The 23,052-nt window shown below is 42.4% G+C and overlaps 2 protein-coding genes and 2 long non-coding RNA genes across 4 annotated transcripts in view; 2 read left to right on the plus strand and 2 right to left on the minus strand.

Moving 5' to 3' along the window:
- Positions 1–2,253: 2,253 nt before the first annotated feature.
- On the plus strand, positions 2,254–3,226 carry LOC109201235 (putative nuclease HARBI1; the record flags this gene model as incomplete). The annotated part of the gene is made up of 3 exons (XM_025905205.1): positions 2,254–2,868; positions 2,945–3,057; positions 3,143–3,226. Coding segments are annotated over exons 1-3 (630 nt in total), but the record flags the coding sequence as incomplete, so codon positions are not given.
- Positions 3,227–3,272: 46 nt separating this feature from the next.
- Positions 3,273–4,396, minus strand: LOC109201234 (uncharacterized). The gene is made up of 3 exons (XR_002061253.2): positions 3,944–4,396; positions 3,479–3,541; positions 3,273–3,394 (listed from the first exon to the last, which is right to left on the minus strand). It is a non-coding gene; the product is annotated as an uncharacterized LOC109201234 (long non-coding RNA).
- A 6,712-nt stretch (positions 4,397–11,108) lies between these two features.
- Positions 11,109–19,511, plus strand: LOC112846057 (syncytin-A-like). Its single transcript, XM_025905312.1, has 2 exons — positions 11,109–11,554; positions 17,491–19,511. The coding sequence occupies exon 2, from the start codon at positions 18,338–18,340 to the stop codon at positions 19,253–19,255; it is 918 nt and encodes a 305-aa protein (XP_025761097.1). The 5' UTR covers positions 11,109–11,554; positions 17,491–18,337; the 3' UTR covers positions 19,256–19,511.
- A 2,899-nt stretch (positions 19,512–22,410) lies between these two features.
- Positions 22,411–23,052, minus strand: part of LOC109201238 (uncharacterized) — a 6,651-nt gene continuing 6,009 nt past the window's right edge. The window contains exon 4 of the long non-coding RNA XR_003218927.1: positions 22,411–23,052. This exon is cut by the window's right edge and continues 469 nt beyond it. This is a non-coding gene — a long non-coding RNA (uncharacterized LOC109201238).

The following is a 23,052-nucleotide window of genomic DNA, read 5'->3' on the forward strand; positions in this document are numbered from 1 at the left end:
CATGTTTGGTTTTGATAACCATCATGTCCAATAGAAAAAACAGCACAAAAACACTCATAACTATGACCTTCATTCGGAAATAGACACCTGCACCACGAGGGAAAAAGGCGCACGAAAGTAGCAGGCAGATGAAGACAAAACGCGACATAATAATACTTTTACGTTTTGCAATCTACAAAGGTTTTCACTTTGAGAATCAACTCGTGAGAACTGTGACTAATGTTCATGTGTGTGGGGAAAAAGTGTATAAAGTGCGTGGCGAGGGGCTAGTTATTCTGACAACCCCTGCTGCAATAAATGAGGGACCACTGTATATACTTTCTCTATGACTATTGTTTAAAACCTGTTAACATTTAATATTGTCTTGATAGAACCAGCTGACTCTGCAGCAGAACACCCCCTGTTGCTTCTCCTTGCTCCCCACTCCCTGAGCTCCTGCTGCTGCACCCACAGGTATGTAATTGTAGCATCAGATGTACAGCACCCACTGATAGCTTTTTACTCGGTGGGATTCCCTTGTGATCACTTTAGTAAATGTCAACAACCAATCTGATTATATCCTGTGTTTTGTTTTTTCAATGTTGAAATGAAAATCTAGTAGCAGCCTTCTCATTTCTTTGTGTTTTGTGCTGTTTTACACGCCCAGAGAGGAGGACAGCTCCGAGGCAGATGAGGGACGGTCCCAGGATGGTCCACCGGTGGTGGAGCTGGCCATCCTGGAGTTCCTGAAGAGGCCACGCCAGTCTCCAATGGAGCATTTCCTCCTCAGCCTTGTTCCTGCTCTGGAGAGCAGCTGGGTCCATTTTATTCCTGTCTCTCTGTAAATACTTATATTTTATATATTTATGTTTAATGTTTTTCTGTTTGAGAATTTTAATATTATTTCAAATAAATTTTTATAATGACTAATGTCTCAGTTCTACTACACAGCAAATGTCGCAAATCTCCTTACAAATGTTCATTAGATTAACCACACTTATACAGACTGTATATAACAACCACCTCTCCAGCCATGTTAATGGATTGCCTATATTGGCTGGAAATATTCATTTCCAGAGAAAGGACACAGACAGACTCTGCTTACAGGATGTGATGTGACAACACTAATGAACTATTGACGTGTCATATTTGTCCAAGGCGTATTTCATTGTTATGGAAAAAGAGAATATTAAAATCATGATGACCAATTGGAGTGGTGATTTCTATGACTTTGTGTATATAATTTGGCATTCTGTACAAATGTAGGCCAATAATAAATATATGATATAATTTCATTCATTTCAAAGGTTTATTTGCATGACGCACAAACAGACACAATTGAAAGGTACAAATGTATTGTGCATGAAACGAATTCAAACGTGCTGCAGATGTGTGTCACAAGTTGATCTGGCTGTAGGCTGTGGCACTTGGCCAGAGGTGGCGCTGGTTGACTCGAGTCCATGTTAGTGCACACAAAGTAAACTGCTCGCTTTAGTTTTGAGCATAAAACGCTGAAACCGGAGAAATAAGACGTGCGAGCGGAACGATAACGACGACAAGAGTCTCCCGATCGTTTATTCTCGCTGTCCTGTGAACAACACCGGCGTGGTGTTAATTGTTTGCTGTTTTCGCGATCGTGTCGAGCATGAGGATATCACCAGGTAAACTTGCGACATTTTTACACATTTTGTTGTTCAACGGCATCAAGACTGACGGAGTGTGTTTGAGATAACCTCACAAGTGTCACAGATGACATATTTGGTGTTTTTTTTGCTGTTTTGTCGGTAGCAGCTCCTGAAACGCAAGACTGCCACACATCTGTTCGACCAACGCCAGTTGATCTAAACGCCAGTAGATCTGGAACACCGGGTGACATACGGTGGTATCGCTGGAATCGGCCGTCATCTAGGCGCAGCTCCTGGAGCAAATGGTGAAACTCACCAAACTGCTCACGCCTCTGGAGGAGCTGATGGACCCAGGTACGGCGAGGACGTCTTTTACGCCGCTGCTCTGCTCTCCACAGTAGATAGAGAAGGCTTACTCTCTCTTCAAGCTCTAGCTCGACAGCTGCCATCTTGCAAAGATACCATCTGGCACACCTTCCTCCCACATCCCTCCCACATTTCCGGTTCACGCGCGTGGAAGATGCAATTTTGAGGCGCGGTGGATTTTTCCTGGACACGCGTTGAGGTGTAAATGTGCACGCGTGACTCTAGGGGCGTTTGGGGCGTTTTCGCTCGCCTCTTTCGCGTCCGGTGTGAACGCACCGTAAGTATACCCTGAGTTAACGAAAACTCTGGGTTTTCGGTTTCACAAAGCGAGTTTAGATTAATTCTGAGTGAGTTACTATGACGACACACTCCGTGAAGCTAACCTGCCCCCTAGCAGGTTTACTTCAACTAACCCTGACCTTCTCCGCCTCTTTGTCGGAAACCTGACTGTAGGAAGTGTCAGACATGGCGTGCCCCTTCCTTGAAGAGCCAGTAGATGTTGAAGCCCAAATTCTCCGCAGAGCTCTCCGCCAGGAGAGAGTGATTAGAGCGCGTTTGGACATTTTATCATTTCCTGATGATTTTCTGTGTGAACGTTACTGTTTTTCAGCACAATCTATAATTTATTTGAATAACATCCTCAGGCCTTATATTGCTCATGTGACACACCGCGGACATTCTCTCAGTTCTGTACATATTATTTGTATTGCACTTCGTTTTTTTGCAAACGGGAGCTTGCTGTATAATACTGGTGATGCTGAGCACGTTTCCAAGGCTACAGTCTGTTGGGCAGTCAGGAATGTTACAGTTGCACTGAAACGTCTCCTGTACTCGTTTGTGGTGTTCCCCGGTCACAGACCCACAAGATTTATCAAAGAGGGATTCCACAAAATTGCAGGTATCAGAATGAACAAAACCTAATTCATGATGTGGTGATACTTGAACTACTACTTAGATTTCACATTTATTTTCAGGGTTCCCAGGCGTGATTGGCTGTATAGATGGCACTCACATTCCAATCATTGCTCCTTCAGTAAATGAAGGAGACTATGTGAACAGGAAGTCTTTCCACAGCATTAATGTACAGGTACATAGTTCCCTGTAGCATTTCAAACTAACACATTATTTCATTATAGTAATGGATGCTAATTTGTGTTCTCTGCACTGTGAAGATCATATGTGATGCTGCCAACATTATCACAAATGTGGAAGCCAAGTGGCCAGGCTCTGTTCATGACTCACGAATTTTCCGTGAATGTACACTGAGCACAGAATTTGGACATGGTGAGCTGAAAATACTTTGCATTGACATTCATAGTACATGCCTACTTAGGTTGGTTGTAAATCAGTGCTGAACATCTTACTGAGGAAAGGTTTGTTGGAGAAGTGGCTGGACCCTCTTCCTCTGCATTTCCATCATCACTCTGTTAGAGACATAGAAAGTCCATGGTTTTATTATAGTACCACATTTTATTCAATTGTTATATTTTCCATTGTAAGATGTAAACCTCATAAAGTGTCTCTGTTGCTTCCTCCTCTGTAACAGCTGTCAATGTTTCTTCATTATTTTCCTGCAGTAAAGAAATTAACAACATTGCTGTTCTACTGTAAACTCATATAATCTGTGGAGTATTAAGAGTACTCACAAGTGCATGTTGGTCTGGCTCAACAGGAGGCTGCACCAGATGCAGTACACCATCACCATCAACTGATAGAATATGAGGTTTATACTGGTCACTTATAACTTACAAGGGACCAAATGGCAATTAACAAACATATACCAATCACCTTACACTTCATTGTCAATATGCTCTCAAAGACAACCAAGACTGAGGGAAGGCAAAATCAGTAGGAAAACAACTTCACTACAAAACAATTCATTATGGTAAAGAGTTTATCAAATGAATGAGTAGCACTGCAAAGGTGACTGTGAAGAAAGGATGTATGCACATCATGTATTATTTTGAATTAACCTCTTATGTAGGCACTTGTGTCTTGCGGGGTTATTGACTCAGAGGATGTCCCCGCAGAGATGCCTTCAGCCACAGGGCGCCCACTGTTTTGGCTGAGGGCCAACTGCTCCGCCTCTGTGAGTGGTGGTGGTGGTGGAGGACCCCCACCTGTTGTTTGGCCCTCCGCTTTTTTTCTGTTGGCTATAACGGGTCACATTTGAGCATACAGAGTAAGCAAATATGTACTTGTAATGTGCTCAGATAATTTCAATAAGTGCTTACAGAAAGAAAATGAATGTAGCCTCTAACTGCAATTGATTTACATAGGACAAACAGACCAAGCACTATGGCTCATAATACAATTACACCTTACCTGTTTGGACTATATTTTTATATTTCATTTTTACTTGCTGCCAGGAACGTTTGGGGCCTGTTGGGTTGCACCTGCGCTCACATCACATCACAAAATAAAATGTATAAACTAAAAAATAAAATGAAATATAATAAAATAACGTGTTAAATGGGTGGAAATCCCTAGATCAATGTTTAAATTAACACTCACGCATTGACTCTGTCGGCTATGTTTTGCCATGCATGCTCCCTTTCTTTTGCAGCTGAGGCTGTGTTACTTTTTTCCGCAAAGTTTGCATGCTATCGGCATATGCTGCCATCAGAATTTCAGCCTCAAGCGCTGTAAAATACATTGACCGCGCCTTCTTTCCCTCTGTCTCCATGGTGACTCGCTTAATCTGTGCTCTACTAATCAGGGCTTTATGTATCCTCGTGTGCGCGCTTAACTTGGGGTTAAAGCAACTTCGCGTTGATTGAACTAATTGTTATCAGCCTTTCTGAAACCGAATATTCCGAGTTGGACAGTTCAGGGTTACTCAACCCTGAGTACCATTTTTAACTCTGAGTTTTCTAAACCCGCTTTCTCAAACAGGGCCCTGCAGTTGGTCCTCGTGGTGTTTTGAACTTGAATTCAGCCTGATTTGTTTTTCATGGCTTCTCCTCCATCATCAGTTATCACAGACCTTCCCAAAGTGTGGGGCCCGCCCCTACCAGAGCCATTGCAGGGGGCGCGCGGTATGAAAAGGGGAAAAAAAAACAAAACGCTTGGACACTTCTAACACAGGGCGACCACAGAAATGCAAAGCAGGAGATGAAGCATAGCTAAATATGTTTCCAAACCCACTTCATTTTAAGCCAAAGACTAGAAAATATGGTGAAGCATATCTTCCCTTTTGTGTTGTCAGGTTGGGGCTGTGTGCAGGTAGGAGTGGTGGTAAGGAGGACCCAAAGTGCAGACGCGCGAAGGCAAAAGTGTATTTCAAACTCAGCTTTTATTGCTGGTTGGAAAAACATAACTAAAAATCCAAATAAACTTACAAGAGTAGGCAGATGGAACACACAGCATAAATGAGGGTAGATGGCAACAATGACAAACTGAAACACAGGGCTTAAATACATAGAGGGAGCAATCAGGGAATGAGTAACAGGAGGGAAACACAGCTGGGGCAAATCATAACTGACGAGACAAGGAAGCGTAAACTGAACACACTGAGATAAGACAGAGACCTTCAAAGTAAAACTGGAAGCACATAACACAAGACACAGACTCACTTGCAGGCACTACACCAGAGGGAACAGAGACATGGGACCAGGGCAGACACAGGCACTGACTGGACATGGGGATACAGCAGACAGGGGAGACAGCAACTAAGGATCACACCGAGACATAAACCAAAAGGCAGAACTCAAAGAAACCCAGAAATGATAAATCATATAATAAACTCAAAAACCTCTGGGTCAACGACCCAGGCATCCTAACAGGTTTCACCTGCACAAGTGCCAAGGTAGGTCCCCCTGCAGAACTGGTCTTTCCTTCGTCCGGGATCACGCGCTGGGCTCTCCAAATCACGGACAAACAGTATCCCACAGGGCTCTAGAGTGCAACCAAATTTTTCAATGGTGCGACTAAAAAAACTATTAGGTCGCATCAGTGCGACCAACTGTTCGGGTAACAACAACAACAACAACAAAATCTCTACAACTCTCCATGTGGTCAACAACAGACACACATTATGCCCCACATTATCGACTAAACCAATCAGATAGTCAGGGGCGGGACCTCTCTGATTGGCCATGGTCCAGTTGAAAGTGCAGGTGGATAGCGAGAGGTGAGTAGCTTGAATAAACTGATATCGATTCATTAAATCCTGAATTGACTTTTAAATATAACTTTGTTTTGCCAGAAACGCCAGATTCTCAGATTAAAGCTCATAAAACTATTTCAGCAACCACCAAACAGCAAATGAGAGCAGGGGTCCGTTCTTCGTACCTCGCTTACTACATCCAAGATCAAATGACACATCCAAGATCTAATCATCGCGCTAACTTTGAGCTCGCTAATCCGGTTCTCCGAACACACCTGTTGTTGACGATTAGTATAGCTGGATGAAGTAATCTGAGATCACTGGGTGGCTTAAAAGGGGCTACGCATCGATAGTAGAAACACTGATCGGCAACCCTGTGATTGGTCGGCGAAGATGTCGAAGGAGCGCGCTCAGTATTTTACGGCAGCAGACCAAGAACTCTTGATTGAGAGATTTCAGGAGTCTCAGTCTAATTAAAACGCAGGGGAACACCGCAAAGGCTGCAAAAGCAAGGAGAGAGGGCTGGCAGAAAGTTGCTGACAAATTAAACTCGTAAGTGATCCATGATATTACATTATATCATGTGATATTATATTATACCACATTATAGTATATTACATTCCTCTTTCACATTAGAGCCACAACAGGACCCACTAGAACATGGGAACAAGTAAAAGTGAAATATAAGAATATTCTACAGAATGGTCATATTTATCACTTATATTGCTTTTAGTCTCTTGAAAAGAGACCCTGAAATAATCTGTTTGTTTGTTTATAACAGCAACCAAGAAAAGGGCAGAGCAAATAAAGACAGGTGGTGGTCCTGCACCCCCTCGTCACACCCCTTTTTGTACTGTGACATTTATTGACATTGTAGGTTTTTTTGTATGTAGTTTGACATAACACTCCATCGCTTTTACCTGTTTCCATGCAAGGGGTGACTGAAGCATGCACAGTAAGTTGGGAAATATATCTATATCTATATATATATATATATATCTAGAGAGAGAGAGAGAGAGAGAGAGAGAGAGAGAAAGGAAATAATACCCTCACGGGAGAATCGATATCTCTCTATGAGCACACCGTCGCGCTGAGCTAAAGGATCCTGTCTATCCCGCAATATACGCTAAATTCTGTAAACTCTCCTTATCAATCTTGCACCTTCCTTGCTCGCGTACAAACGGACAGGACATGGCTGCCACAGACTTCCCAAATCCACCTTCGCTTTTATAGCCGTGGTCTCTGATCTTGATTGCACGTAGTAATTTACTATTACTACTCTAAAATATGAATTACATCTGACATAATCTACTACATGACATAGAATGATTAATAGTACATTTCCCTTTTTTAAGGAAATGACCTGTATGTATCTGTATGAAATCAATAAAAGCATCAAATACTGCATTATCTTTAGTTACATTGATAATATTTATTTATGGCAAAACAGTGGAGAAATATTGCTGTTGCTTTCATGTAATTGAAGCGGACATACCTGAGAGGCCGCGATCTAATCCTGTTTACATAAAGTAAACCTGCTCCCGAGCAGGTTTAAGCTTACGGATCTGTTGCTGTGACAGCAAGTCCCGGATGAGCTTCGGAGAACCGAACGATCCAAGATCACGCGAAATCGTCAACAATCAAATCCGGCTAACTTACTTAGCGAGTTACGAAGAACGGACCCCTGGTACACAGATTCCACACAAAGACGTAAACACAGAGCGGGCCCGACGCATCAGAATCAGCTTTGTCTTTGTCTTGGGGTGATCGTGGCTCAAGAGTTGGGAGTTCGCCTTGTAATCGGAAGGTTGCCGGTTCGAGTCCCGGCTTGGACAGTCTCGGTCGTTGTGTCCTTGGGCAAGGCACTTCACCCGTTGCCTACTGGTGGTGGTCAGAGGGCCCGGTGGCGCCAGTGTCTGGCAGCCTCGCCTCTGTTAGTGCGCCCCAGGGTGGCTGTGGCTACAATGTAGCTTACCATCACCAGTGTGTGAATGTGTGTGTGAATGGGTGGATGACTGGATATTCAAAGCACTTTCCTAGTCCCTAAGGACTAGGAAAGTGCTATACAAATACAGGCCATTTACCATTCTTGGCTTTCTCACACGACGGGCACGCTGTCGGAGCTCACTGATTCTGATGCGTCGGGTCCGCGCTAGATTCTGAGCTGCAGGTTTTGTCTCTGTTCAATCAAAATTCTCTTTAGTCTTGCAGTTTACACAGTCGCTTGGCAATCTAAAGGTTAAGTTAAAGATTAAGATAAAAAAAATTGTAACTGTAGTTTGGTCTACTATAGTTTAAACAGGTGAGATGTAGATATATTAATAATACATTTTAAAAATTGATTTGTATAATTTAATGTCTCAAGCATCCTAATTAAGTTTGGTTGGTTAACCCTGTAAACTCTCACTCTGTGCTTACTGAGTGATGTTCTTTGCATGATGGTCTCTGTGTTTGCTGTCTGTCATTAACAGAAGTTTACACCTCTGCAGTTGTACCATTTCCTGTTTATGGTTAAAAACAAAGAAACATTAAACATTTTTAAACTTAATTTAAAGAATGTTAGAAACATACAACAATTAAACAAACACATTAAGTAAACCTAATAATTAGGGACTGAGTAAAGCGCTATACAAATGCAGGCCATTTACCATTTTACCATGGACAAATCATCATCAAAGACAAGAAAACGTACGGTGGCCCTGAGAGGCCAAACGGACTGCAACTTCAGAAAACACTTGCAAAAAGAAAAACGCTGCAAAAAGAAAAACGCTGCAAAAGCACACAAAGCACAACGGAAATGTTTCTGGGGAGACAATAACCGGACGGACCAGTTGCACGAACCAAAACATGTATGTATGGCTGTATCGCAATTCAGGGACTGTTTCCCAATTCAGGGTCTGCAGCCTTAAAGTACGCAGCCTTAACGGTCCTCAAGGGCCGTACTCAAAGACCGCTGAGGCCGGAAGTGCGAGGCTTGTAGGCTTGTGAAATGGGACGGTCTAGCCTCCGTTGCGCTGCCCAGGTTGCCTAGCAACCATGATACTAACAGCTGGAAACGTTTCATACAGCTTTGTTTGACAGAAATGAAGGAGAACATATTTTGTTCATTTGTTTCCACATGAGCTTTGTGTGATTTGATAAGTATCTGAGGCTGAGACCACAGGACTGTAAAACATGATTTTTGGGCTTCATTTCTGTACTGAACAGTCATTTAAGATTAGCTAGTAAATAACAATTAACTCATGTTGTTCATGAGACTAAAGTCATCTTACTTTGGTAATGTAAATATAATATGGCCAATATTATATTAATCATAATTAGTTATTACAGCAGTGAACATGAACTCTGTGCCAAACACTGAGCTTCAGTAAAGATTCAAGTTGCATTTATTTATATGTCCTATCACCTTAAATCTTCACTCAAAGACAAGTATCTTTGACAGTGTATATGTAGATGTATCATATAAAAGAGACAAATATTGTCCATTTGATATGTTGGCATTGCTAAATTTCACTCAATGCTTACATATATGTGTAAAAAGAAAATGTACGAGCTGTGATAACTGTTTCTCATAGAATGAAGAGTAGACTGATATATGAAATATTCCTTTATTGGGTGAGAAAATCAGACCATGTCATAACTGCTTTAAGTCATACAGAATAGATATCAGAGCCTTAAACAGGCTGACTTCTGCTAAATGGGTCAATTTGGGCAGAAAGTATACAAACACATAACATCCTTATAGAATATGATGTAACACTATAGATCAACTTACCTCAGAATATATAAAGCATATAAACAATTACAGCAATACAATGCAACAAACACAGCAGTACTACTAATCCAAAATACTCAAAGCTTCATAGAACTGAAACAAACATTTATTTTTAGCTCCATTCTGCTGCTGATACATACTTTAGGTTTCTGAATATTAAACTTGTTGCTGCCTTTCATAGTGTGTAACTTGAAGGCCCTGAGTACTTTCTCCCACACTGAAAACACTGGGATGATAACATTATTTGAACATTACCTAATAAGACTGATTCAGGACAGACAATTAGTTATGTTAAACTTTTCTAGCAGTCCTTCACAAACAGGGAACAGTCTGTCTATTCTCTCCATCTGTCAGCTGCTGCTGGCTCTTCCTCCTCCTCTTCCTCACACACTGCTGAGTTTGTCCTGGTGGATCATCAGGGGTGCAAAGCCTCACAGATGATGTGCAGCAGTGGGTCCCTCAGTCTGTCCTCACTCTGGACACTTGCAGTTGTCACACATGGAAATCAAATGTGTGATAAGCTGCAGGATTCAAACACAAGTGTAACTTATAAATACATGTTCATACTTTTATTCCACAATCAGAGAGAAAGAAACAGAGAGAGAGTGCAGGACAGACAGACAAGTGAAAGTCTCAGGTGTATACACTGCTACAAAACAGCACAAGAGAAGGAGGATTTAGTGTTTGTGTTATTACGAGTGCTAAACAAGAAGAGTTCCCAGATGGTCCAGTGGACACATGTGTGACTCCTGTGATTAAAGCATCTTTCTTTCAGCTTAACGAGTGAACCGTCAGCTCGTTCAAACACACGTTAAAGTCCGTTTGGCACGACACCACCGAACAGAGGCAGCAATATAACACAGCTAACATTAACAGTGCAGTGAATCCTGCTTGTGCCGTCATATTCAGGACTGCAAACGGAGCAGCATCACTGTTAATAGAATGTCAAACATAATGTCAGTATTATCTTTTAATTATATAGGTTTACTTATGGTAGAGTGCTGCATGTAATCATTTGTGTTTAGAAGTATGTAGTTGATAGTATCCTGAAGGAATGTCTCATCCTAGGAAGCTTGTGTATTCCAGAGTGTTCTGGTTTTCACACCCACATCCTGGGAGAGGTCGTACCTTCTTTTATTGTTTTATGGTAGGATAAACGTATCTATGTCTGTTTTACTCTTAAGTGCATTTTGTTTAGATGAACTGCTGGACTTCCAGGCCAGCAGGGTTAGGAAGTCATTTTATGGAAACACATACACACACCTAAACATCCACATTCCAATGTAAGGAACAAACACCCACTGATGTATAAATAAAGGCCAGGGCAGTTTCAGAGCGCGTGTCACAGAGCCATCACTCTCACTGTGGATGCTCTGTGCTGCCCTTGTATGCAAGTAAAACTGTGTTTCTCCTCTCTGATTCTCAACTGAAGAAGTGTTTAAGAATAATTCTCCTGACATTTGTTTTGGTCCTCCGAGCCGGATCAGAAACATCAGAACTGTTATCTGTGACTCTGTTCCAGGATCTGGCGGACTGAGTCCTGACGCCGTGGGAAGCCAGCACCGAAGTCTGTGCACAGCCCTCTTAGACGAGGCCGGAAAGTCCCGGACCGTAAATTCGGATTTGGGCCGGTGTTCCTGGTCTGTTCCACGGCAGTGGGATTCAGTCTGACGATCCGAACCACCAGTGAGTCGTCTGAGGGTGAGAAACACTATTTTGATATATAAGACGGCCGCAGAGATTTAATGAAACGCGTAAAATAGGTTAGGGTTCGCCGAAAGGAACCGAATTAGACCAGTTTCAGAGGTAGCTGTGAATTACTTCGTGACAAATTAAAATACGTTGAGATAAAGGAATCAAAATAGGTTTAAGTTCGCCAAAAGGAACTGTGTTTAGACTGGTTTTTAGAGGTAGCCGTTAAATACTTCGTGACAAATTAGCGCGCAAATGTATATGTGTGTATGTGTCTGGAAGTAAGTTGATTTTACAGCATAATAAACTGCTGAACTACTTCCATCTTTGTGTATCCTGCAAAAGCTCAAGTACTGGCGACAAAGGAGAAAGGTTGAGTTTTATCTCATAAAACTGACACCGCTCCGTGAAATAGCGCGGAGTAGAAGGCCGTGTCAGCCACCACCCTGAGTCAAGCGTGCCAGAGAAGGCTTTTGCAGTTCTGTGAAAATGGGGAATCAGCCCACCAATCTCACTGCTGACGAGCAGTGGCTAGAAAAGAAATGTCCAGGCGCCGGACAAATTAGTGCTTGTAGATGGAGAAATCCTAAGAAAATAAAAAGCCCCACGTGGGAAGGGAAATGTAATCCCTCAGCTGTTACCCAACTGAGAGATGCCTTGAAACAAGAAATTACATTAACGAAAGACCCAAAGAAAAAATTAAAACGTAGAGAAGAATATAGACTTTTCCAAGTATGGGAAAACGAAGCTGAAAAGAGAGCTGAAAACAAAAAAAAGAAAGAGGAAAAGAAAAAACAATTAGCAGCAGCTTTAATAACCCCTGATGATGAAACTACAAAGCAGGCATGTACTGGACAAAGACCTCCACTGATAGACCCACATAACTCTCTTTCAAACCCCTCTGTTAAATCTTCCACACTAGCTGCAGAAGAAGTAACCAGCGCCACACCAAAATCGCGTTTGAAACGATCTCCCATATGGACAAGAGCACTGAAAATTAAATTTGACAATGCATATGAGGAAGCACAAACAATGTTAACACAGCATGAGAAAAAATTTCATCCAGGACATGATTGTGGCTCTGTAGAAGAGTGCAATGGTTGTGGTTCACACCCAGACCCACCACCACCATCCACACTGGCATGTCCATTAGTTGAAGTAGCAAACCCTAGATATGGCACACTCCTAGGTGAAGGTCAGGGAGCAAACAGGGATGACAGACCCACAATCTTTGTTTACCGCCCGTGGACACACAAAGACAGACAAAATGTAATAAAAGGCATTCCACTAATACAGGAAGGATACGAACCCTGGCACGCTGCCATGCGTGAAGTAATTACCCAGTGGCATCTAAATGGTCACGAGGTAACGCAGTTATTCCAGGACTGCCTAGGGCTGTCCTGGGGGAGAATTAAGGGAGACTTTACCGGCTCCCTACTAAATGGTAGAGCGTTTCCCCCTGGTCATGCTGACCTCCAAGCAGCATTAGTACCTGTGTTTGATAGGGCCCGTCAACAATTAGCACTAAGAGCCAATTATGGTAAAATAGGGCAAGTTAAACAGAATGACACAGAAAATCCACATGAATATATGGACAGGCTGAGACCAGTTTTCAGACAGAACTCAGGTCTAACTTATGCTGATGACCCACAATCACCATATCAGCAACAATTTAAACATGCTTTTATTAAAGGATTACTGCCAAGCATTAGGTCTCATGTAGAAAAATATTGGGTGACACAAGATGCAGGTACAGTAGATGAGGCGCTTCAATATGCTAATCATGCTCAGACAGTAGTAAAAAACAAAGAGAAGGCCTCAGTTTTTGCCCTAGACACTGACACTGCTTTTACAGCTTTTAGTGGGGGCTACAGGGGAGGTTTCAGAGGTCAAAGGAGAGGGAGAGGAATGCTTAGAGGAGGAGCAAGAGGCAGAGGCAGGTCCAGATACACTGCATGCTGGGAGTGTGGAAAACGGGGGCACTTTGCACGTGACTGTAAAACACAGAGCACGTTTGACACAGAATGACTAACCGCAATCACTCAGCCAGATGACAGGGAGAACCAGACAGATGAAAGAGAAGTAAAAACATTAACAAACAAACAAGACAATTCAGAACAGGATGAAGCTGAAGTATACAATGTTCATCAGCTAGTAAGTTTACTGGACGGAAAGCCAACACTTACGGTCTATGTAAATGGCAAACAGCTACAAATGTTGTGTGATACAGGAGCTTGTAAAACAGTACTTAAGACTGAACCCCCCCGAACAACCTATTCAAGTGAAGTGATAATTGTAAAAACAGCGTCAGGGCACGTAAAAACCCAGCCATTAACAATGCCACTGACATTTTTGCATAAACTTAGCCAACGCTCCGGTTACATGCCATGTATAGTAGACCCAACCTGCCCAGTAAACTTATTAGGAAGAGACGCAATGACAAAACTAGGGATAGGAGTGGTTCCCACAGACACAGGCATGATAGCAGAAATAATGTTAGCAGAAGAAGACCCCTATCAAAGGGTAGGAAAAGGAGAACCAAACTACTACTGGTCATTAGATTTACCACCACTTACACAGCTCGGAGAAGCAGCTGAAAAACATCTTCCTTCAAGTGCCGAAAAGATGAAGCCAACTGAGTATCACAACACCCTGCGCTATAAACAAACCTCAGGCCCAGACCCTCTGTATGATAAACAGGTCCACAGTCTAAAGAGCCCATATCTGACTTTGCAACACTTATATGTTACAAAAAGCGGAAATGCCGTATGTTCAATGATCCAACCAGATCCAGTAGAAAAACTAAACAGGATCGCAAAACCCCATGTGTCAGTTGCAAAATCAACAGGTACACAATGGCACCAATTAGGCGACATCCTGCAAAAGGTAGAAAAAGATAAATACACACCTACAGAGGAAGAGGGTTGGGCGCAGGGTAAAAGAACAGGGTGCATGAGATACACACTTGGTTGGGTGATAAGAACTACACCCAACGCTCATCTGCACGACAGCACACAAGAATGAGGAACTCTCTCGCTGGAAGAAGAGCCAGCACTTAAAAGTTTACCTTCTACATTGTGGTCGAATGGCCCAACTGATGTGGGATTAATAAAAAATGCAGACTCAGTTACAGTACAGACTGTTTCATCCCACAGGCCCATTAGACCACAATACCCCTTATCTAAGGAAGCAACAGAAGGGATTAAGCCAGTGATACAGGATATGGAGAAAGCAGGAATTTTAATGAAAACCAAGTCTGCTACCTGCAATACTCCAATCTTCCCAGTAAAGAAAGCTAATACTGGAAAGTATCGTTTGGTACATGATCTGCGAGCAATAAATGAAATTACTGAACTGATACCTCCAGTAGTAGCAAATCCTCACACTATACTGAATCAAGTCACTCCAAAAGAACAATGGTTCTCAGTGATAGATTTATCAAATGCCTTTTTCTCGGTGCCTTTACATCCTGACTCACAATATTTGTTTGGCTTCACGTTTGAGGGACAGAGATACACCTATACTAGGTTACCTCAGGGATTTCAAAACAGTCCCACTCTCTATGCTGAAGCTTTAAGGAAATCAATGATGTCCTGCCTCCTGCCAGCAGCAGGACAGTTTCTACTTTACGTAGATGACATTTTAGTGACTGGCCACACAGAGGAAGGGTGTAAACAAAATACTATGTCTGTGTTACGTCACTTGGCTGAGCAGGGCCATAAAGTGTCTCTGAGTAAACTCCAATTGTGGAGACCTGAAGTAACATACTTAGGGCACACCCTCTCAGGCGCAGGAAGGAAACTATTAGACAAAAGAAAAGAAGCTATACAAAATGCACCACAGCCACAAACTAAGCAACAGATGATGAGTTTTCTCGGGTTGTGCAATTATTGCAGGGCGTGGATTCCCGAATACTCGGCACAGGTGCAACCGCTGCAAAACCTAATCTATGGAAAAGATCTTGCTTTAAAAGATAAAATACAGTGGACCCCAGAGGCAGAAAGAGCATTTACTAAACTAAAAATCATGCTCCAAACTAACGTTGTGCTTGCATTACCAGATTATGACAAACCATTCTACTTGAATGTAGACGGAACACAGGGATATATGAAAGCAGTATTGACACAATCATTTGGAGAAAAACAAAGGCCACTAGCTTTCTATTCCAGCAAACTTGATTCAGTGGCCTCAGGAATGCCCACCTGTGTACAAGCATGTGCAGCGGCTGCAGAGGCAGTGCAAAAATCTGCTGACATAGTTTTAGGACATACTCTGATTGTTAGAGTACCACATGCAGTAACTTCTATACTGCTCCAGGCACGTTTGCCTTTTTTAACACATGCTAGACAACTCTCCTATGTCGGCATACTGCTTTCACAGTCCCACATCAACATAGTGAGATGTGGACTTCTAAATCCCAGCACATTGTTGCCAACACCCATGGAGGGAAAAACACATTGCTGCATGGAAAAATTAGAGGAGGAAACTAAACCACGTGCTGACATTTATAGTACACCGCAAGGAGATTTCACTGACATCTTTGTTGACGGTTCAGCATCAAAAAATGCACAAGGGCGTAACTGTGTAGGATATGCAGTAACCACGACAGATACTATAGTGGAAGCAAAAGCCTTGCCACACACATATTCAGCTCAGAGTGCAGAACTCACTGCTGTGATCAGAGCATGTGAAATATATAAAGGACAGGACATTAATATCCACACAGACAGCCAGTATGTATTTGCAGCAGTTCACCATTTTGCAAAAATATGGGATAACAGAGGAATGGTGACCTCCTCGGGAACTCCAGTTCAACATGCGGATTTGCTGAAGCAACTGTTACAATCAGTACGGCTGCCGCGACATTTAGCAATTTGTAAATGTGCAGCACATCAGACGGATGATTCTGAAGTTACGAAGGGAAACAATTTTGCTGACAAAGCTGCAAAAAAAGCAGCCATAGCAACCACAGTCTTACTAACGACTTATGTAAATCATACCATCCCACTGTCTGTACTGCAGGATGAACAAAAAGCGGCACCATCAAAAGAACAAAAGCAATGGCTAAAACACGGAGCAGTACTAGACGCTGATGACTTAATGAAAATAGCAGGAAAACCCATTCTTCCCAAATCATTACACAAAACAGCCGCTCTAGTGAGCCATGGTTTAAGCCATGTCTCCACCGGAGGCATGATCTCTATAATCGATCAACAATTTTATACTGTAAATTTTGAAACTTCAGCAAAAGAATATGTGAGAACATGTATGACCTGTCAAAAACACAATGCCCAAGGTAACTTGCGACCGAAAAGAGGACATTTTCCTACACCACCTTACCCGTTTCATACAATTCACATGGATTTCATTGAATTGAATGAATGTCAGGGCTCGAAATACGCTCTAGTTATTGTAGATGTTTTCTCAAAATGGCCTGAAATCTACCCAGTGAAAAAAGCAGACGCAATCTCAGTTGCAAAGTGTCTATGCAACCATTTCATTCCAACATACGGCATTCCTACTCTGATAAGATCAGACAATGGAACCCATTTTGTAAATGACGTGATCAGCAAAGTATCTGAAGCACTAGGTTTCAGTCTAAAACACCATTGTGCCTATCATCCACAGAGTGCAGGATTAGTGGAGAGAACGAATGGCACTATAAAACAAAGGCTCAGGAAAACAATGGAAGAAACTGGCAGACCATGGCCAGAATGTGTAGGCCTAGTCAAAATGTGGATGAGAATAACGCAAGGAAGTAATAAACTGTCCCCATTTGAAATCATACATGGGCGACCTTTTCCATTGCCAGTTACTAGTGAGCCACTAGATAAATCAATCCGTGAAACCACTCTGGCAGATTGGATGACTCAATTGTTGACTAACAGAGAAGTTGTTTTAAACAATAAACTGCCGCAAGACTCTTTTTCACCTATTTCTTGCAGGTTGAAGCCAGGTGATTGGATCCTTGTCCGAGTACTTCAAAGGAAAAATTGGAGCTCGGCACGCTGGGAGGGTCCACACCAAGTGCTTCTGACCACTCCAACTGCCTGCAAAATAGCAGAGAGGCCCTCCTGGATATATCAGAGCCACTGCAAAAAGCTTGAGGTCCCAGAGGTTTCCACTTCCTCCACAGAAGTCAACCAGTAAAGGAAAGTTTCACCCTCGCTTGGTTGCTTCGGTGGTGAGGGGGGAGTGCTGATTGGGCCCCTTTTAAGGTAAGCTCGCACTTCAACCTCTAGCCTCTGATCAACTCTAGGGCAGCCAAGTGCAAGGTGTGACGGACCTGTGTCAGCCATGGGAAGGTGGTCCCTCCTGGTTACCTTGACTACGACACTCACCCTTACAGGATCCCAGCTGACGCCGACAACAGCTGAGCCACGAGGCAGACAGAAAAGATGGACGCATGATAACTCCCACCTAAGAGACATGACGCAAGATCACATCCACCCGTGGATGAACAATGCCTGGTACCGCTACATCCACGACAGGATTAAGGCAGAATCAGCAAATACAGACTGTTATGTCTGTTCTCACATGCCCAGCACGTCGACACACCCCACACTATATGGTGAATATATGAACAAGACTCAAGCAAAGTGTGCAGCCAGCTTTGCTGGCATTGGATTCCAACACAGTTGAATCATCACTAACGATACAATTCCATATGCTGTTGGACTTAATAATGGTGCATGTGATCAACTCTTCTGGATCGATTTTAATGTAACAAACCGGAATGTATCCATCCACTTCCCAGTGTTCCTGGACCAACTCCAGGGGAAGAATCACTCCATGTGTTATCAACAAGAGAAAGGCAACAGATCCCTTGGAAACACCACAAACTGTGGCCAAACTGTAATCCACGAAGAAGGCACCCCTGTGAATATGAGTGGACCTTCTAACGGCACGTACTGGGTGCAAGGAATGGCCTGGTTATGTGGACAACGGGCATATTTTATACTGCCCCCAGGCTGGACAGGAACATGTGCTCCTATATTCCTGTCAGACCACACTTTCAGGATGACCGCAGTAAACACCACTTCTACAGCACGCCGGAAAGGAAGGTCAACTTTCCCTAAACTTCAATCACATGATCCGATATGGGGAAGTGACGTACCCGAGGAATTCAAATTATGGACTACTGGACAAAAAGTACTCCATTCATTATTCCCTTGGGTGGGAACTGGAAAAAACATGCTGAGGATCGAAACTCTGGACTACCGTTTTGGACTCTTCTTGAACGCTTCATGCAAGATCAACGAACAGCAGAATCAGGAAATTGATGCATTACGGATTGCAGTGATGCAACATCAGGTAGCTCTAGACATGATATTAGCAGAGAAAGGGGGACTTTGTGTCCTTTTTAATAACACCTGTTGCACATATATACCAGACAATGTACACTCATCAAACATGACTGATGCTTTGAATGTTTTGAGAGAGATCCAGCAGGCTCATAATCAGGATTATGTAAATGATACAAGTAACTGGTTTTCTTGGCTTTACACTGGCTCCTGGTTACAGGTGCTAAGAAGACTCCTCATCGGAGTTGGAGTATTTTTATTTTTATTTTGTGTCTTTGTAACATGTATCCTGCCATGTCTGAAACTCATGATTAACCGTATAATATTTTCCACTGTTACTGCATACATAGCTGTGACAAATGATGATAATGACTCCGACCTGTTGGAACGTGAAGACTTTGTGTGATTAATGATGATGTGACAGAAAATGTTCAACAAGATGTTACATACTGATATCTCACTTAAAAGTTAAACTGACAACAGGGGGGAATGTTAATAGAATGTCAAACATAATGTCAGTATTATCTTTTAATTATATAGGTTTACTTATGGTAGAGTGCTGCATGTAATCATTTGTGTTTAGAAGTATGTAGTTGATAGTATCCTGAAGGAATGTCTCATCCTAGGAAGCTTGTGTATTCCAGAGTGTTCTGGTTTTCACACCCACATCCTGGGAGAGGTCGTACCTTCTTTTATTGTTTTATGGTAGGATAAACGTATCTATGTCTGTTTTACTCTTAAGTGCATTTTGTTTAGATGAACTGCTGGACTTCCAGGCCAGCAGGGTTAGGAAGTCATTTTATGGAAACACATACACACACATACACACACCTAAACATCCACATTCCAATGTAAGGAACAAACACCCACTGATGTATAAATAAAGGCCAGGGCAGTTTCAGAGCGCGTGTCACAGAGCCATCACTCTCACTGTGGATGCTCTGTGCTGCCCTTGTATGCAAGTAAAACTGTGTTTCTCCTCTCTGATTCTCAACTGAAGAAGTGTTTAAGAATAATTCTCCTGACAATCACTGACTTTCAGCTTGTTGTGTTTGTGGATATATGACTGACTTTAATTATCCATAAAATCATCACATTCTCTGTAAGATTAAGGTCAACTATCTAACGGCGTATAAAGTAAAGGCTTTAAAACAAAGTAAACGCTGAAAGTACAAAGATCGCTAATGTCACGTAACTTTGCCGGCATGTGGCCAACAGTAATGTTTTAATGTTCTTCATTATTAAATATTTGCACATAAAATAAGTGACATAATATTCAGAACTTACTACATTCAGTCATTCACCCATTCACACACACATTCACACACTGGCGATAGCAAGCTACATTGTAGCCACAGCTGCCCTGGGGCGCACTGACAGAGGCGAGGCTGCCGAACACAGGCGCCACCGGGCCCTCTGACCACCACCAGTAGGCAAACATGGGGTTAGTTTCTTGCCCAAGGATATTTGGCATGCAGCCAGGATGCAGCCTGGGATCGAACCACCGACCTTCTGATTAGTGGCTGACCTGCTCTGCCACCTGAGCTACAGCCACCCCATTAGCCGCTCCACTTCTTTGAAGTGTCTCCCAGTGCAATTGTTAGCATGTTTTGGTTCGTGCAACTGGTCCATCCGGTTATTGTCTCCCCAGAAACATTTCCGTTGTCTTTTTTCCTATTTACGTTGTGCTTTGTGTGCTTTTGCAGCATTTTTCTTTTTGCAGCATTTTTCTTTTTGCAAGTATTTTCTGAAGTTGCAGTCCGTTTGGCCTCTCAGGGCCACCGTAGAAACCAGATCAAAGATGAGTGGCATGGCTGTTCTTCTCTGTTTCATGTCTGCCGTCTGTCTGACCCAGTAAGCAGCCTAGCAGCAGCATTTAAATAACCTGCAGAAGATCCAGGACAGATTTACTGAGTGAAAAAAAAATTACAGAAGTTGATACAGGAATGAGCATCTCTAACTCCTGTTTAGAAACTCAGACCTCAGTTTACCAATATTCTTCAGTGTGATAAACAAAACAAAAACGGAAGAAAAGAAGAAGAAGTTATTATAACTATTTTCCAGAGGACAGGACAGGGATTGATTGAAGATTATATGCTAACATGAGCAAAAGACAACAGACCCAGACTCTTCTTGATCTCAGATCATTCCTGATCAGGATGGCCACAATTTCTGGCACAGCAACTTGTAACTGTCTTATTGTCACTGAGCTCTAAATAAACTCTTTTTTTTTCTTTTGCATAAAAATTTTACAAGGTAAAACACTCTTGCAGAATTTCTTAGAAGCTAATATATAGACCTAACCTAACAACATTTAAGATACAAGCATCATCATAATTACCCTTACATCCACCACATCTAGGTCCATATGCCATATACCCGGTTTGATCATTATTGAAGGTGTTAATTTTAATGTTGTATATGATAAGTAATCTTAGGATAAATGTGCAGTGATTGGGCAATCTGGGTGCTAAAAGCTTTGATAGGTGTATCAGTTATGATCGGTGTTCTTTGAAGTCACAGTTTTGATAACCTCTGCAAGATTTTAGACACCTGGAAAGTTCTCGTATGTATATCTTATAGGTTCAACATCCATCTGAGAAGGCAGTCCTGACAGACTGGGGCATGGCAAACATAAGAGACACTGTGATGCTTGGTCAAAGGAATAAGCTCCCTGCCCAGGCTGTTAGGGTTAGGGTCCAACTCGTGGCACATATCTTTACATGGCCCCTGAATGCATACTGATGTTTGAAGAGGCTTCATTCCAAACAGACATGTGCCCACATAGCAGACAGGTCTGGCCTGGATCTGGTGTCAAGCCGACACTGCTGGCTGACTTCTGGCATGGTACGTGATATGTCAGCTACATATGGGCCAGGCCTGAGGTAGATGGCGCTATTTCTGTGATGGCACGCCACATCTGCCCGATTGTGGTTTGGTGTATGTGGCCCTGGCTCATAGAAAACAGGTCTGGCCCAGATCTGGCATCAAGCTGGCACTTCTGACTGGCTGGTGTCATGGCACAATTAATGTAAACCAGATGCAGGTTTGAAAGGTTTGTGAGTGTACACTTTATCCAAAACCTAGTGAGGGTTTACTCATGCTTGCCACTCGGTGGCTGTAGCTCAGGCGGTAGAGCAGGTCACCTGATTGGAAGGTAAGTCCTTTGATCCCTGGCTCCTCCTGCCTGCATGTCAAGAGTGTGAATGTGTATAAATGTAGTTAGGAAGCACTCACTTTAAAGAAAGTGTGTGAATGTGGCGCGTTGTATAGAGCACTTTGAGTAATCTGGGAGACTAGAAAAGTGTTATATAAGAAGTCCATTCACTGTCTGAACAGAGTTCTGTCATGTTACTTTTGCACTATTATGTTCCAGCACATGTTGTTTTTACATGGTGTGATTAGGTTACACATTAGGCTGACATCTGGGGCCCGAGCTGAAACTGTCCTGGGCCAGCACAGGGACAGTAGTGTGTCTGCAACTGGCTTTGTGCTGGCCCATGGGTGGGCCACCTCTGGCAAACCATATCTGGTCCACCGAAGGGCCGTCATTCTTTGTAGTATGTGGGCCACGTGTAAGCATATTGTGTGGGCGAGATCTGGGCCATACCAATTTTGCTATGTGGGTGGTCCTTCGGAGCCACATATCTGGAGATCCTGACGGGGTCCGCTCCATGGGTTGTTAAAAGACAACTAGAACTGGCTGCACTAATGTTGCTACTGTCTGCTGTCCAAGAGTCTTACAATGATAATTATGTTCTAGATTAGGTTAAAAGATGGTAAACGAAACACTTAATTATTGTTAAACATGGCACCTGTTCAATTGTATTGAAACTTTTTGTTGAAATTTATGTTAGTCAGAAGGTTTTCAAATTATCTGGAAAACAAGGAAGAATAAATGTTACTAAACAATGTTGTATGTTTTTATTGGTCATAGGAAATGTTTACTGATGCACCTTCCATCCACTCTCTCTTCAGAAATGTGTATATGTCACAGATTTAGACCTTGTGTTTTCAGATAAACTAATCCATCTTATGTTTACTTAAATATTGATAATATTAAACTGTACTGCTTATTTTTCTTCTTTTGGTTATATTTTTCTATACCTTAGTACCATAACTCAAAGATACAAAGACAATTAAGATCACTTGAACATGACACTTTGGCTTTGCTTAATAAGACAAATACATTTTCTTAGATTT

Source organism: Oreochromis niloticus, linkage group LG3, assembly GCF_001858045.2.
Source record: "Oreochromis niloticus isolate F11D_XX linkage group LG3, O_niloticus_UMD_NMBU, whole genome shotgun sequence".
Lineage (NCBI taxonomy): Eukaryota > Metazoa > Chordata > Actinopteri > Cichliformes > Cichlidae > Oreochromis > Oreochromis niloticus.

Coding starts and splice junctions, on each gene's coding strand:
- LOC112846057 (XM_025905312.1), top strand. CDS start 18,338: ATGTGTTATCAACAAGAGAAAGGCAACAGATCCCTTGGAAACACCACA.